Genomic DNA, 12,676 nt, shown 5'->3' with positions numbered 1-12,676 from the left:
TCTACACTAAAACACATCTGATGTGACTCCAATGACAACAATCTAAATCTACTAGTGTATATAATTAGAAAATTGCAATTTGGGTTATTTGCTTTTTTCCAGGATCGCAACATAATTTGCTTAAAATAAAAGAGAAAATTCTGGGGAGCCCAATTTTTTAGATTACTGCATGACTACACAAAAGACATCTGATGAAATGTTTACTTCAAAAGGAGGATTAATTTCTTATATAATTAAATGACCCAAAAAATTCCTTTTATCCTCGGGTTCTATAATTTTATGACTAATACTCACATGCAAATACTGCTAAACTATAATTCTAATTAGAAATACCCAAAGTAACAATTATTTAAACACCCATGTCTACAAATGAAATACTATCATTTTCATGAACAAACTACTAAATTGTCACCTGAAGCTCTGCTGTGTATTTGCACTTTGACAGTTTCCTGGTTGTTTAAGTCGACTGTTTGAGATATAGAGTCTCTATCTTTATCAAATTCGCCTTCAGAATTTACTTTATTAATCTTATTGCACATCTTCTCTTTTTGCCAATCTTTTGACATTTCTGAATTGTTTTCATCATCCTGAATTAACATTGTTGTTTCATTATTATCTTCAGAAAAGCATCTAGAGCCATTTTCATTTTCTGCTCTATCACTGTTGCTACAAGATTCACAAGACTGAAAATCTACATCCGACTGGCTCTTGTCTTCTTCCATTGTCTCCTCAGTGGTTATGGTTTGCGGATCTTCTTCTACTTCCATGACTTGCTCTTTCAATTCTTCATGAAGCAGATCCATTAAACATCGAAGGAATTCTTGAGCATCCTAATATATCAGCAACATAATGTTAACCACTTCATTACATGTGTATATAGAAACATAAGGGAAAATATACAAAATGTCATTACAAACTTATATATGAAGGTACAGCACTATATTGAGCAAATACCAGTTTGGAGAGCATAAGGCACTAGATAAATGAGATGCATTAACTTCCAAAAAGTTATGTAAATAAAAGTTTTCTTTTTTTGAGATGGGGTCTCATTCTGTTGTCCAAGCTGGAGTGTTGTGGCATGACCACAGCTCACTGTAGCCTCGATCCCCCAGGCTCAAGCAATTCTCCCACCTCAGTCTCCTAAGTAGCTGGGACCAGATGCACGTGCCACCACACCTGGTTGATACATATTTCTAAATTATTTTTAGAAATGAGGTCTCCCTATGTTACCCAGGCTGGTCTCAAGCTCCTGGGCTTATGCAATCCGCCTACCTCGGCCTTCTGAAGTGCTGGGATTACAGGCATGAGCCATCACGCCCAGCCAGATAAAAATTTTAAAAAACTAAAGATGATCTGAAGATCAACTTCCGCTGGATGCAGGGGCTCATGCTTGTAATCCTAACACTTCGGGAGATCAAGGAGGGAGGATCGTTTGAGTCAGGAGTTCAAGACCAGCCAGGGCAACATAATGAGACATTATCTCTCTTAAAAAAAAAAAAAAAAAAAGGCTGGGTACAGTGCCTCACGCCTGTAATCCAACACTTTGGGAGGCCGAGGAGGGTGGATTACCTGAGGTCAGGAGTTCAAGTCTGGCTTGGCCAACATGACGAAACCCTATCTCTACTGAAAACACAAAAATTAGCTGGGCATGGTGGCACACATCTGCAATCCCAGTTACTCAGAAGGCTGAGGCAGGAGAATCGCTTGAATTCGGGAGGTGGAGGTTGCAGTGAGCCAAGATTGCACCACTGCACTCCAGCCTGGGCGATAGAGCGAGACTCTGCCTCAAAAAAAAGATAAAGATAAAGGAAAGTTGAAAAAATATAAACAATAAACATGAAAAAGGGTTACTATTCTTGGCAAAAGAAAGACACAAGGAGTGATGACCCCAAAAGATAAGTAAACCCAAAAAAAACATAATGGCATTTTCCAAATTTATTTAGATTAAAATTACAAATGAAAAGCAATAAACTAACCTGCTGAGAATACCCCCGAAATGTTGGATTTACAGTTTTAATTCCTTGAAACAGAGTAGTAGGCACAACAGATCCTGGCCTGAGCAAGAAAACATTTTTAAAGAGCAATTTTTGTTATTTTTAATTTTCATTTTAAAAATTAACAACCAATAATGCAAAGTGTTAAATAAATTGAAAATTATGTTTCAAAAAAATCATTCAAAACTGCCTAATATTATGTTTCACAGGCACATCAGAACACCTTATCCTTGATATTTTAAGTGATATTTTACTGCTATCCTCCCTCAATTAAATGATTATGCTTCACCCCATGACTTTTCAAAAATGCGAATTTCCTGAATAGTTCTAAAACAAAATTATTAACATATTACAGCAAACTATGATCCTAATGCTAAACTTTAGAATAAATAAACATAAGCAGGAAAATATTCATATAGTATTTAGGGTCTGATTTTATCATTGTGAGAATGCCTGCTCCTGAATACAAAACTCTAAAGTTCCAGTAATAGCAGCTTTAACATTCCAACACTATATACTATATCCAAATACTTGTAGACTTCTAGGACACCTTCATCTGCTTCTAAACTTCTATGACACCTTACATTCAGCTTCAAATGTAACATGCCTCAAACAAAGCTGTCTCTAATCTATCTCTCTTCTACTTTTTTCCGGCTCCATAAATGGACCTGCATCCTTTAAATATTTATAATATTCATTTAAAAGTTTAATAAAGAAGAAGAGTATATTAAGTTACATACCTGCTTTTATGCCACAGCTCTGTCATTAGTTTGAGATAACTTTTACAAATGGCAGGTTTCTTATCTGTTCGAGCTAGTCCTCCACAATCAAGAAAAAACTGTGTCAAAGGTGGGCTAATTTTAAAAAGAGAAAAATGTTAGAGTGGAGTCAAAGCTAATACTGATTATTTCTAGTCATTCAATTAACTGACAACACATATATTCCTTTAGCCGTTATTTCTCTCTTTGATCCCTCTTACAGCTTCACTTTCATTCCTTCATAAAGAGCTCAATCCATTCAAATCAGATTTGGCCCCAGCATATCAAGAGTCCTCCATGCTGCCAGATACACTTTTCAGTCCCCACTCAGTAACATTTGCCACAGACAACCATGCCCTCACTCTTGAACAAACATTCTCAGGACTATTGTAATGCATTTTCCTACTTTTCCTCTTTAGCTCTTGAAACTCCTTTTCCCTCTCTATTGCTCTTTTTGGCCTCAGACATGTAAACGTAAGGATTCCTCAGGACTTGATCCTATGACATTTCCCTATATACTTTTTTCCCCTGGGCGATCTAAAATTTTCAACCATGTTCCAATGATGGTCAAATTTATATAAAGTCAACCATGTCATCTAAATTTCAGATTTATATGAAATGCCCAAACTAAACAGGATAAAAATTTAACTTTCAAGTGAACCTGCACTTCCTCCAGCCTTCTACATTCCATTATTTGGTATTAATATTTGTTGGTGGCTCAAGTTAGCAATTTATAAGGAAGTATAGTCTGTCTGTCGTGAGTGTGATTAGCTTGAGGGAATCTCCATAAATCTATTTATAGGAAACTGATTAGGCAAAGGACCAAATCCTGACCTACATAAACCAAACCTCCTATGAAGGCAGTTAGATAACTACTAAGCCATCTCTTTGCCAAGTGTAATCTTTTTTTTTTTTTTTTGGTAGAGACAGGGTCTTGTTATGTTGCCCATGCTGGTTCCAGAACTCCTAGGCTCCTCAAGCAATCCTCCCACCTTAGCCTCCCAAAGTGCTACAGGCATGAGCCACCACACCCAGCCACCAACAGTGTAATCGTATCAGTCACATCTTTTTCAATGAAATCAGAGGAATTACAAAGTAAATCGGTGGAAGCAGTATTGTGCAGTAATAAACAAAACATCTACAAAAACAAACATACACGTAAAAATCTCAGACTCAGAATTTTGTCCCTGCCAGGCATGGTTGGTCACGCCTGTAATTCCAATACTTTGGGAGGCCAAGGCAGGACATGACTCAAGGACAGGAGTTCAAGACCAGCCTGGGCAACATAGCGAAAACCCATCTCTACAAAAATTTTAAAACATTATCTGGGAGCACTGGCATGCACCTGTGGTCCTAGCTACTTGGCAGGCTGAGGCAGGAAGAACCCTTGAACCCAGGAGTTCAAGGCTTCAGTGAGCCATGATCGCTCCACTACACTCCAGCCTGGGTGACAGAGTAAGACCCTGTCTCTAACTTAAAAAAAAAAAAAAACCAGAATTCTGCTAGTACTTACTAGCTGGTTATATCGGCAAAGTTATTTAAACTTCTGTGTCTGGTTTTCTTATCTGTATAAAAATAACAATAGTATCAACCTACAGTTCTCTTATCACAGGATTGTACTGTTAAACTTTGAATCTCCTCTCCCTTTCTCTAGTTACTCTACCCACATCCTATCAATCAATCATCCTCCTAAAAGTGTTTATCTCCAATTCCTTCACTCTTTTCCTACCACCCTAGATGATGTAAACTACCACTACTTCTTGCCTAAATCATTATCATAGTCTCCCAGCTGGTCTTTCAAATTCCACTCTCTTCTCCCTCCAATTCACTGTCCACATAGCAACCACAGTAATATTTTAAAAATATAAGATAGATTATTAGCTACCCTACTACACAAACACTTCAATGGTATCGTACTACTATGAGAATAAAGACCTACATCTTTAATGTGGTCTACATAACCTAGACCCATGTCATTCAGCCCTATGATTACTGTACCCCATCACACAGATTTTCTTCCAGTTCCTCAAATGTGTCAAGCTCTTTCCCATCCCAAGGCTGCTTACAAGGAGCATTCTGCTAGGAATGCTCTCCCCATCCTTTCAAACAACCAACCGATACTCATTCCTCAAGTTTCAGAGTAAATGTCTCTTCTTTTTTTTTTTTTTTTTTTTTCGACGGAGTCTCACACTGTCACCTGGGCTAGAGTGCAATGGCATGACCTAGGCTCATTGCAACCTCCACCTCCAGGGTTTACACAATTCTCCTGCCTCAGCCTCTCGAGTAGCTGGGATTACAGGCACACACCACCACACCCGGCTAATTTTTTGTATTTTGAGTAGAGACAGGGTTTCACTATGTTGGCCAGGCTGGTCTCGAACTCCTGACCTCATGATCCACCCGCCTCAGCCTCCCAAAGTGCTGGGATTACAGGCATGAACCACCACGCCTGGCCTAAATGTCTCTTCTTTAACGTCCGAGCACAGTGGCCCATGCCTATAATCCCAGCACTTTGGGAGGCTGAGGCATGCGAATCACTTGAACCCAGGAGTTGGAAACCAGCCTAGGCAACAAGGCGAAACCCCATCTCTACAAAAAATTTAAAAATTAGTCAGGTTTGGTGGCATGTGCCTGTAGTCTCAGCTACTCAGGAGGCTGAAGCAGGAGGATCACACAAACCTGGGAGGCAGAGCTGCAGTGAGCCAAAATCGTGCCACTGCACTCTAACCTGGGCAACAGAGTGAGACCCAGCCTAAAAAAAAAAAAGAAAGAAAGAGAAAGTCTCTTCTTCAAAGATGTGTTCTCTGATCACTTAATAAAAATTAGGTTATCTTTATTTCACAAGGTTATGAAACATAAGAAAACTGAAGGCAAAATATTTATGGAGGTTTATGTCTAAATAAAAATTAGATTATTTGGGGAAGAAGTACAGCTTTAATATCCCTAATACAAAATACAAAATTCAAAATGCTCCAAAATCCAAAACTTTTTGAATGCCAACATGATATTCAAAGGAAATGCTCATTGGAGCATTTCAAATATTGGATTCTTGGATAAGGAAAGCTCAACCAGTAAGTATAATGCAAATAAATACTCCAAAATCCAAAAAAATCTGAAACACTTCTGATTCCCAGCATTTCATATGAGGGATACTCAACCTGTAGACATACGTTCAATCTCCAATCACTGCTCTATAATTTAATCCAGGGGAAAGGGTAATGTCAAAGTCATTGATTTCTGAATTTTGGTCCAGACTCAATGCATCTAATTTCAAGGGTAATATCACCTGACTCAATGCATCCAAACTTGAGTAAAACCACCTGACATATCTATTTTGTAAGACTAAGATTAAAAAAAAAAAATCTAACTCCTTTATTAAAGGCTTTCCATCTACAGAAAAATATAAAATATTTTCATAAGATCTCTGAATTACAAGTGATCTGAACAATTAGCTGACACTCATTTTCTAGATGTAAGAAACAGTAACTTGCTCAAAGACACACAACTACCCAGGGTTTACACAAGGACCAGCAGCCTCAAGAAACTACGGGTATACATAGAGTAACATCGTTGGGACAAGAATGGGTTATGTCCCAAACCAGATTCTTGCCTGTTCTACCTTGAGTTAGTCAACTACTATAGTTGCATGGTTTTCTGCTCAAAAAATAACTTTAAAAATTATACAAACAAAACAAAATTAATTTCTCTATTTACCAATTAGAAAGAGCCTGCAAAGCTGCATTCATGTAACAAGTATTTCCAATATTTTTCAAACCTGTAAGACCTATTAAGAAAAAATATACATGAAGTCATCATTCAATAATGCAAAACGACTCAATTTTAGGGGTCATTAATATGGTTCCCAAATTATATTAAGGACCATGGAAATACACTATAGCAACTTGAACAATTCAGAGAGGTCACACTTTGGGAAGCCTTACAATCACCAAAATTTTGAGTTTTACATAAATTCAAGGATTAAACAGTTCAAACTTTGAAATTTGCACAGGAAGAACAGTCTTTCCTATTAACATTTAAGACTATGTGTTTTTAAAAAGCATTAATTGAGACTTTTACATTTCTTATTATAACTAAAGTTTAATTATTTTGAGAAAATTAATGACAATGCAAAAAAACTCACGTCATGATAAATGATAAGCAAACACCCTTTTCCTTTCCATTTCAATGTATTGCATTGAAAGTAGTACTTATGCCGGGCGCAGTGGCTCACGCCTGTAATCCCAGCACTTTGGGAGGCTGAGGTGGGTGGATCACGAGGTCAGGAGATCGAGACCATCCTGGCTAACATGGCGAAACCCCGTCTCTACTAAAAATACAAAAAATTTGCCAGGCATGGTGGCGGGTGCCTGTAGTCCCAGCTACTCGGGAGGCTGAAGCAGGAGAATGGTGTGAACCCAGGAGGTGGAGCTTGCAGTGAGCCGAGATTGCACCACTGCACTCCAGCCTGGACAACAGAGCGAGACTCCATCTCAAAAAAAAAAAAGAAAGTAGTATTTATTAGGTTGAACCATAGGAAACTGCTGACAATCTACAAAAATGGCAATTTCATATGGTTCAAGCTAATATTAAAACGAGCCATTGAATGACTGTTATCTCTTCCATATATAGTCAAGTTCACTTTCATCAGTTTACTTTCATTATTAAAAGATGAAATAAATACTACAAAAAATTATAAATGCTATTTGGATTTGGAGCAAAATGAAGAAAATTTAAAATTCTAAAAATCTCTAAAACAAGACTGAATTACCACTTATTGATAAGTATCCAGTAAAATTAATAGTGTGAGCTAAATTAATGGGTTAAAACTGGGAAATACATAAAATATTTATAACTTATCTCTAGTCATGTTAAGCTTAAACCAAAGTGTTAATTTCCAGATAATTATCTAAATATACATTCAATATACCACTAGTATCAATTATAAAACAGAAAATTTTAAGCTTATACTAAGAACAGTGGGCCTAAAAGAATATGAAAAATCCAAATAGACTGGTTCTCAATTTAGGGGAAGAAGGGAGAAGTGTATCACCTGATTCTTTTTCCAAATGTTTTCCCCGGAACTTCTGCTAAGGGAATACCTTTATACCTAATACCTCCCCATTACTGACAATAGGAAAATGAGAAACACTGTTCAAACAGACCTCAAAAGGCAAGTTAAACAAAAAGATCATAAGGCTCAACTGCAAAAGAGTAAGTAGGATCCTACCTTTGGTAAACTGACACCAGAGAAACCAAAAGTTTGTTTTGCAAATAAAATTTTACTAGGCCAAATTTCAGAGTCCTTTTGTTTTAATTATCAAGCCCATTTTACCTCCACATTTTGAAACTTTTACATTATATGGTTTTCTCAAGAAATGGGCAGTGCCATACAAAGAAGCGTTACACAGGATTAATTTACCTCTTGCCCTAAGTTCATCTTCTTCATCCGCTTCTATATCCAGATCATCAAATACGGCAACCAGAGGAGTTTTTAATGTTGTATTACTGGGTATTTTAAAATCCTTGATAACAAAAAAAGATAGCACACTTGAACAAATCCTTAAGTTAAAAAAAAGTTTTAATTGTAACTTATATAACATCTATACCATAAAAATTATTGAGATGTTATTTTAATAGTGGAACCATAAGAATTTGTGGTATTAGCAATTAAACTTATATTTATATTTTGAAGGAAATAAAACCCTAGGGTAATAGCATGTCAGTCCCGCTTTATTAACATATATATTTGAGTTAAAAAGGCACTTTTTACAACTGAATTTTCTGAATTAAAACTCCACAATAACTGCAATTATGTGACAGTAAACCATAGCTAAAAAGATCTCCGAAGGATACTATCCTACACTGTCTTCTCAGATCTAATTTTCAGTAGGGAAAAAGGCAAAAGTTTTTCATCATAACACATTATCTATAGACTTCTACAATCTCTCCTGATACTTATTACTGTATTTACTTTGCACACTTTTTTTTTTCCGAAACAGAGTCTCACTCTGTTGCCAGGCTGGAGTGCAGTGGCACGATCTCAGCTCACTGCAACCTCCACCTCCTGGGTTCAAATGCTTCTCCTGCCTCAGACTCCCAAGCAGCTGGGACTATAGGTGCATGCCGCAACACCCAGCTAATTTTTGTATTTTTAGTAGAGAAGGGGTTTCACCATGTTGGCCTGAATGGTCTTGATCTCTTGACCTCATGATCCGCCCACCTTGGCCTCCCAAAATGCTGGGATTACAGGTGTGAGACACCACACCCGGCCTGCACACTTTTATGTATATTAAATAGTTCAAGCACTTACTTTAAATAATAATATTCTAATATTAATTTCTAACAATTGGCTTGACTCAGAGGTTGCAACTGATAACCTGTTAGCCAAACGCTAGTAAACACTTTAAAAAAAAAAACGAAAAAAACTTTGAGCTAAAGTTTAAAAAATTCGGAGATGACAAATAAAAATCAAAATTTGAAAGTTCTCTTGTAATATCAGAAGATTGAACTACAATGAACCAACATTCAGCAACACCCAAACACAGAAGGAAACTGAATAGCAGAAAGAATTTAGCATGTACTCTGGTTCTCCAAGTTATTATAGCCTTACTTTACCTCTAAAATGCAGGCATATGCACTAATTCCCAACCATTTTACTTTCCTGACATCTGTAGAGACTGGACATTTGAGTAGACTTCATACTCTCATTTTGTTTTTATAAAGTAATTGCTTTTAAAAAGATACATGCTCACTACAAAATATCTAAATACACAGAAGTACAGAGGCTTAAAAGACATCACCTGAAATTTTACTATCTAGAAAAAATGTCTATTTGAAAAATCTTATTAATATTTGCATGGCTTCCAATATTTTACTATTTTGCAAATATCCTGTGGTAAACTGGATTTAAACAGCATATAAGTTTTGGACCACTAAAGAAATCTATCTGAACCACTGTTTTCTTCTGAATAATTTCTTCAACAATGGGATCATAAGGAAGTTGCATGAAATTAAGTTTATGCCTTTTATGTGTTAACATATTTACAAGTCATCAGAAAATTATTAACAAGCCATCAGGAAAGTATCAGTATACTTATTCTATCAGATTCAACATTTATTAAAGTTTGTAATCTTGATCTTTTCTGGCAGAAATGGCAACAGATAGCTTATTTAACTTACTTCTCTAGTAAGTGATGCTGATAATTTTGCCTTTATATATTATTAGTTCCTTGTGTGATTAAACTTTAGTCATAACATTACACTTTTTTCTTTTTTAAAACTTTTTCTACTTATTACCATTCAGCTATCTTCAGTGGGACAAACTTTTGTTAATAATGTAAGAGGATTCAACGAAACGGCCATTTTCATACTATCTGGACTTTTGAAAAAGACTAAACATGTTTGTGAATGATAAATAGGTATAAGTGGGAGAAACAGTAATGGTTATAATTAACTAGAGCCATTCAACTCAGAAACTGAAAATGCAAGAAATTATTCTTTGACTAAAATCTAGCCATCTTTCATGTGTAAGGCAAGCAAATTTATTATCACAAATATCTACCATAAGAATGTGATACAAACATACAACAGAAAAACCTGACAGTTGGTATCAATGAACAAGTACAGAAATATGTGATTTCTATAATACACATGGGGAAAAAAACTTGCTGTTAATCAAATCTGATCAAATTCTGATCAATTGATGATCTGATTAAGAAGCCAACTATTCTAAGTTAATTTCCTTTTTCCTATTTTTCTATGACTTTAAGAATTCTGAAAATTAAGTGATAAATTCTGCAAGCAAACCCATGTGTTTTCTAAGTCTCTTGATCCAAAAGGAGAAAAATCTTTTTTTCTTTTTTTTTTTTTAGATGGAGTCTTGCTCTGTCACCTAGGCTGGAGCGCAGTGGCAAGGTCTCAGCTCACTGCCAGCTCTGCCTCCCAGGTTCACGCCATTCTCCTGCCTCAGCCTCCAAAGTAGCTGGGACTACAGGTGCCTGCCACCACACCCGGCTAATGTTTTGTATTTTTAGTAGAGACGGGGTTTCACCATGTTAGCCAGGATGGTCTCGATCTCCTGACCTCGTGATCCAGCTGCCTTGGCCTCCCAAAGCACTGGGATTACAGGCGTGAGCCACCGCACCCAGCCCAAAGGGAGAAAAATCTTTAACCAAAGACTGATGCTAAGCTTTATTATATTCTACTTTGTTTTCAATAATAAGTAAAATGTTCACAGTAATACAAAGGGGATGGAGGGGAGGAGAGAACGGGGAACAGAGCTGAATTAGTAACTGCCATATGCTATCAAAGAAGGCCCACCACCTTTCTTGAAATCAGACTTACCAGAAAAAGATAAAGACTACTTGAGTCATTTAAAAAAAAAAAAAAACTTTAAAAATTCATTAGGGCCTTTTCCATCTTCAAACAGGTGGGCTTCAATCTCACCCTAATCTAGCACTCTAAGCAACACAAGAAAGGGGAGCCTGAGTGCTTTATTTGAGAGAAAAAAGGCACATTACAGAAATTTTCAAAGTACGGGTTAGGCAGTATTCCTTTTGAAAATTTCAGCTACATGACAAATTCTGAAATTATTACCGGAATGTTTTACAGCTTAACTAAGTGGATCTAGATTATTACCTGGACACTGTTTTCTTGTATTTGGTGAGGTTGTCTTACATGAGGCAATGAAGGCTGAGTTCCTAATTTCCTATCCAAAAATACTTCTTTGCTGCAAGCATAACACCATACTCGAAGAGTGGTAAGGTTCACAGTTAGATAATGCTTTGTCTCCTATATAATTTCACAGTAGAGGGAAAAGAGGAACCAAAATTACATATACTTGAAAAGACTTCTTCAAAAGATAACAGAAAATAAACTGCTGGCCTTTGATGAGTAACAATATACTCAAAAGCTAATTTAGAACACGAAAAAAATTCTTTAGATAAACTTCTAAGGTATAATAAACAGTAACAACATCTAAGCCTACTCTAGAAATTACTCTGCCATTCTCCCCTCACTATTCATCATACAAAAAGATAAACGCAAGAGTGTTAAGACCTTGCTTTGCAGTCTACAAATAAATATAACACAAGAAAATAATTAACAATAGCAAGTAACTATTCTAAGAAATCAGAATGGCAAAAGAACACAAATGACATGAGTCAAGGCATAAAACAGCTCTAGCAATACAGAATATATAATCTTGGAAAGATAAAAGTCTAGCCTTTCTCAACCAGAGTTCTGCTACAGAATTAAGCCCTACAAAAAATGATCTGAGTGACAAATTTATCAATTCTCCCAAGGGTGGTACACAGCAAGTACCATCTTAGATGCACAGAAAGAGGCAAATAATATACAATGATGACTCAGAGCTTGGGTATTCAGGCTTAATTAATTCTATAGAGGAATCCTGGTTGAGAACAGTTGATGCTGTAGAGGTATCAATGTGCATCTTAAAACAAAGTCATTCGAGAAACTTTCCATTTAGAATGGGAGCTCTACATAACACTATAGAAGAGGCATGCCAGAGTTACATGGGAAGTACCAAACAACCAGAGCAAAGTAGAAAGGTGAGTCCAGTTAGGACTATGTGCAGGAAAAGGCAATATGACATGAGCTGAGACTTAAAGAAGTTAGCCAGGCCATGTCATAAACCTAAGCACCCACTCTCTCTTGGGCTTCAACCTCCTAATATGCCAGCTATCACCTGCAAATATCTGGATATACACTTTTTTTTTTTTTTTGAGATGGAGTTTCGCTCTTGTTGCCCAGGCTGGAGTGCAATGGCACGATCTCGGCTCACTGCAACCTCCGCCTCCCAAGTTCAAACAATTCTCCTGCCTCAGCCTCCCGAGTAGCTGGGATTACAGGTGCCCACCACCACACCTAGCTAATTTTTTTGTACTTTTAATAGAGACAGGGTTT

At 36.7% G+C, this 12,676-nt stretch overlaps 1 protein-coding gene across 7 annotated transcripts in view; it reads right to left on the bottom strand.

The window, feature by feature from the left end:
• USP33 (ubiquitin specific peptidase 33) overlaps window positions 1-12,676 on the bottom strand; it is a 65,887-nt gene that overhangs the window by 31,899 nt on the left and 21,312 nt on the right. For 6 of the 7 annotated variants that reach the window (XM_513509.8, XM_024346666.3, XM_003308165.5 and 3 more), the window contains 6 exons: window positions 11,390-11,542; window positions 8,172-8,274; window positions 6,467-6,536; window positions 2,735-2,848; window positions 1,977-2,055; window positions 413-830 (listed from right to left, as the gene is read on the bottom strand). In XM_513509.8, coding sequence (XP_513509.3) covers window positions 413-830; window positions 1,977-2,055; window positions 2,735-2,848; window positions 6,467-6,536; window positions 8,172-8,274; window positions 11,390-11,542 — 937 coding nt within the window. Of the gene's footprint in view, window positions 1-412; window positions 831-1,976; window positions 2,056-2,734; window positions 2,849-6,466; window positions 6,537-6,893; window positions 6,995-8,171; window positions 8,275-11,389; window positions 11,543-12,676 lie in introns of those variants that run through there. The other variant, XM_009423765.5, reaches the window with a different exon arrangement.

Source organism: Pan troglodytes, chromosome 1 (assembly GCF_028858775.2).
Source record: "Pan troglodytes isolate AG18354 chromosome 1, NHGRI_mPanTro3-v2.0_pri, whole genome shotgun sequence".
Taxonomy (NCBI): Eukaryota; Metazoa; Chordata; class Mammalia; order Primates; family Hominidae; genus Pan; species Pan troglodytes.
The sequence above is the reverse complement of the archived record's forward strand: the minus strand, read 5'-3'. Positions and strand labels throughout refer to the sequence as shown.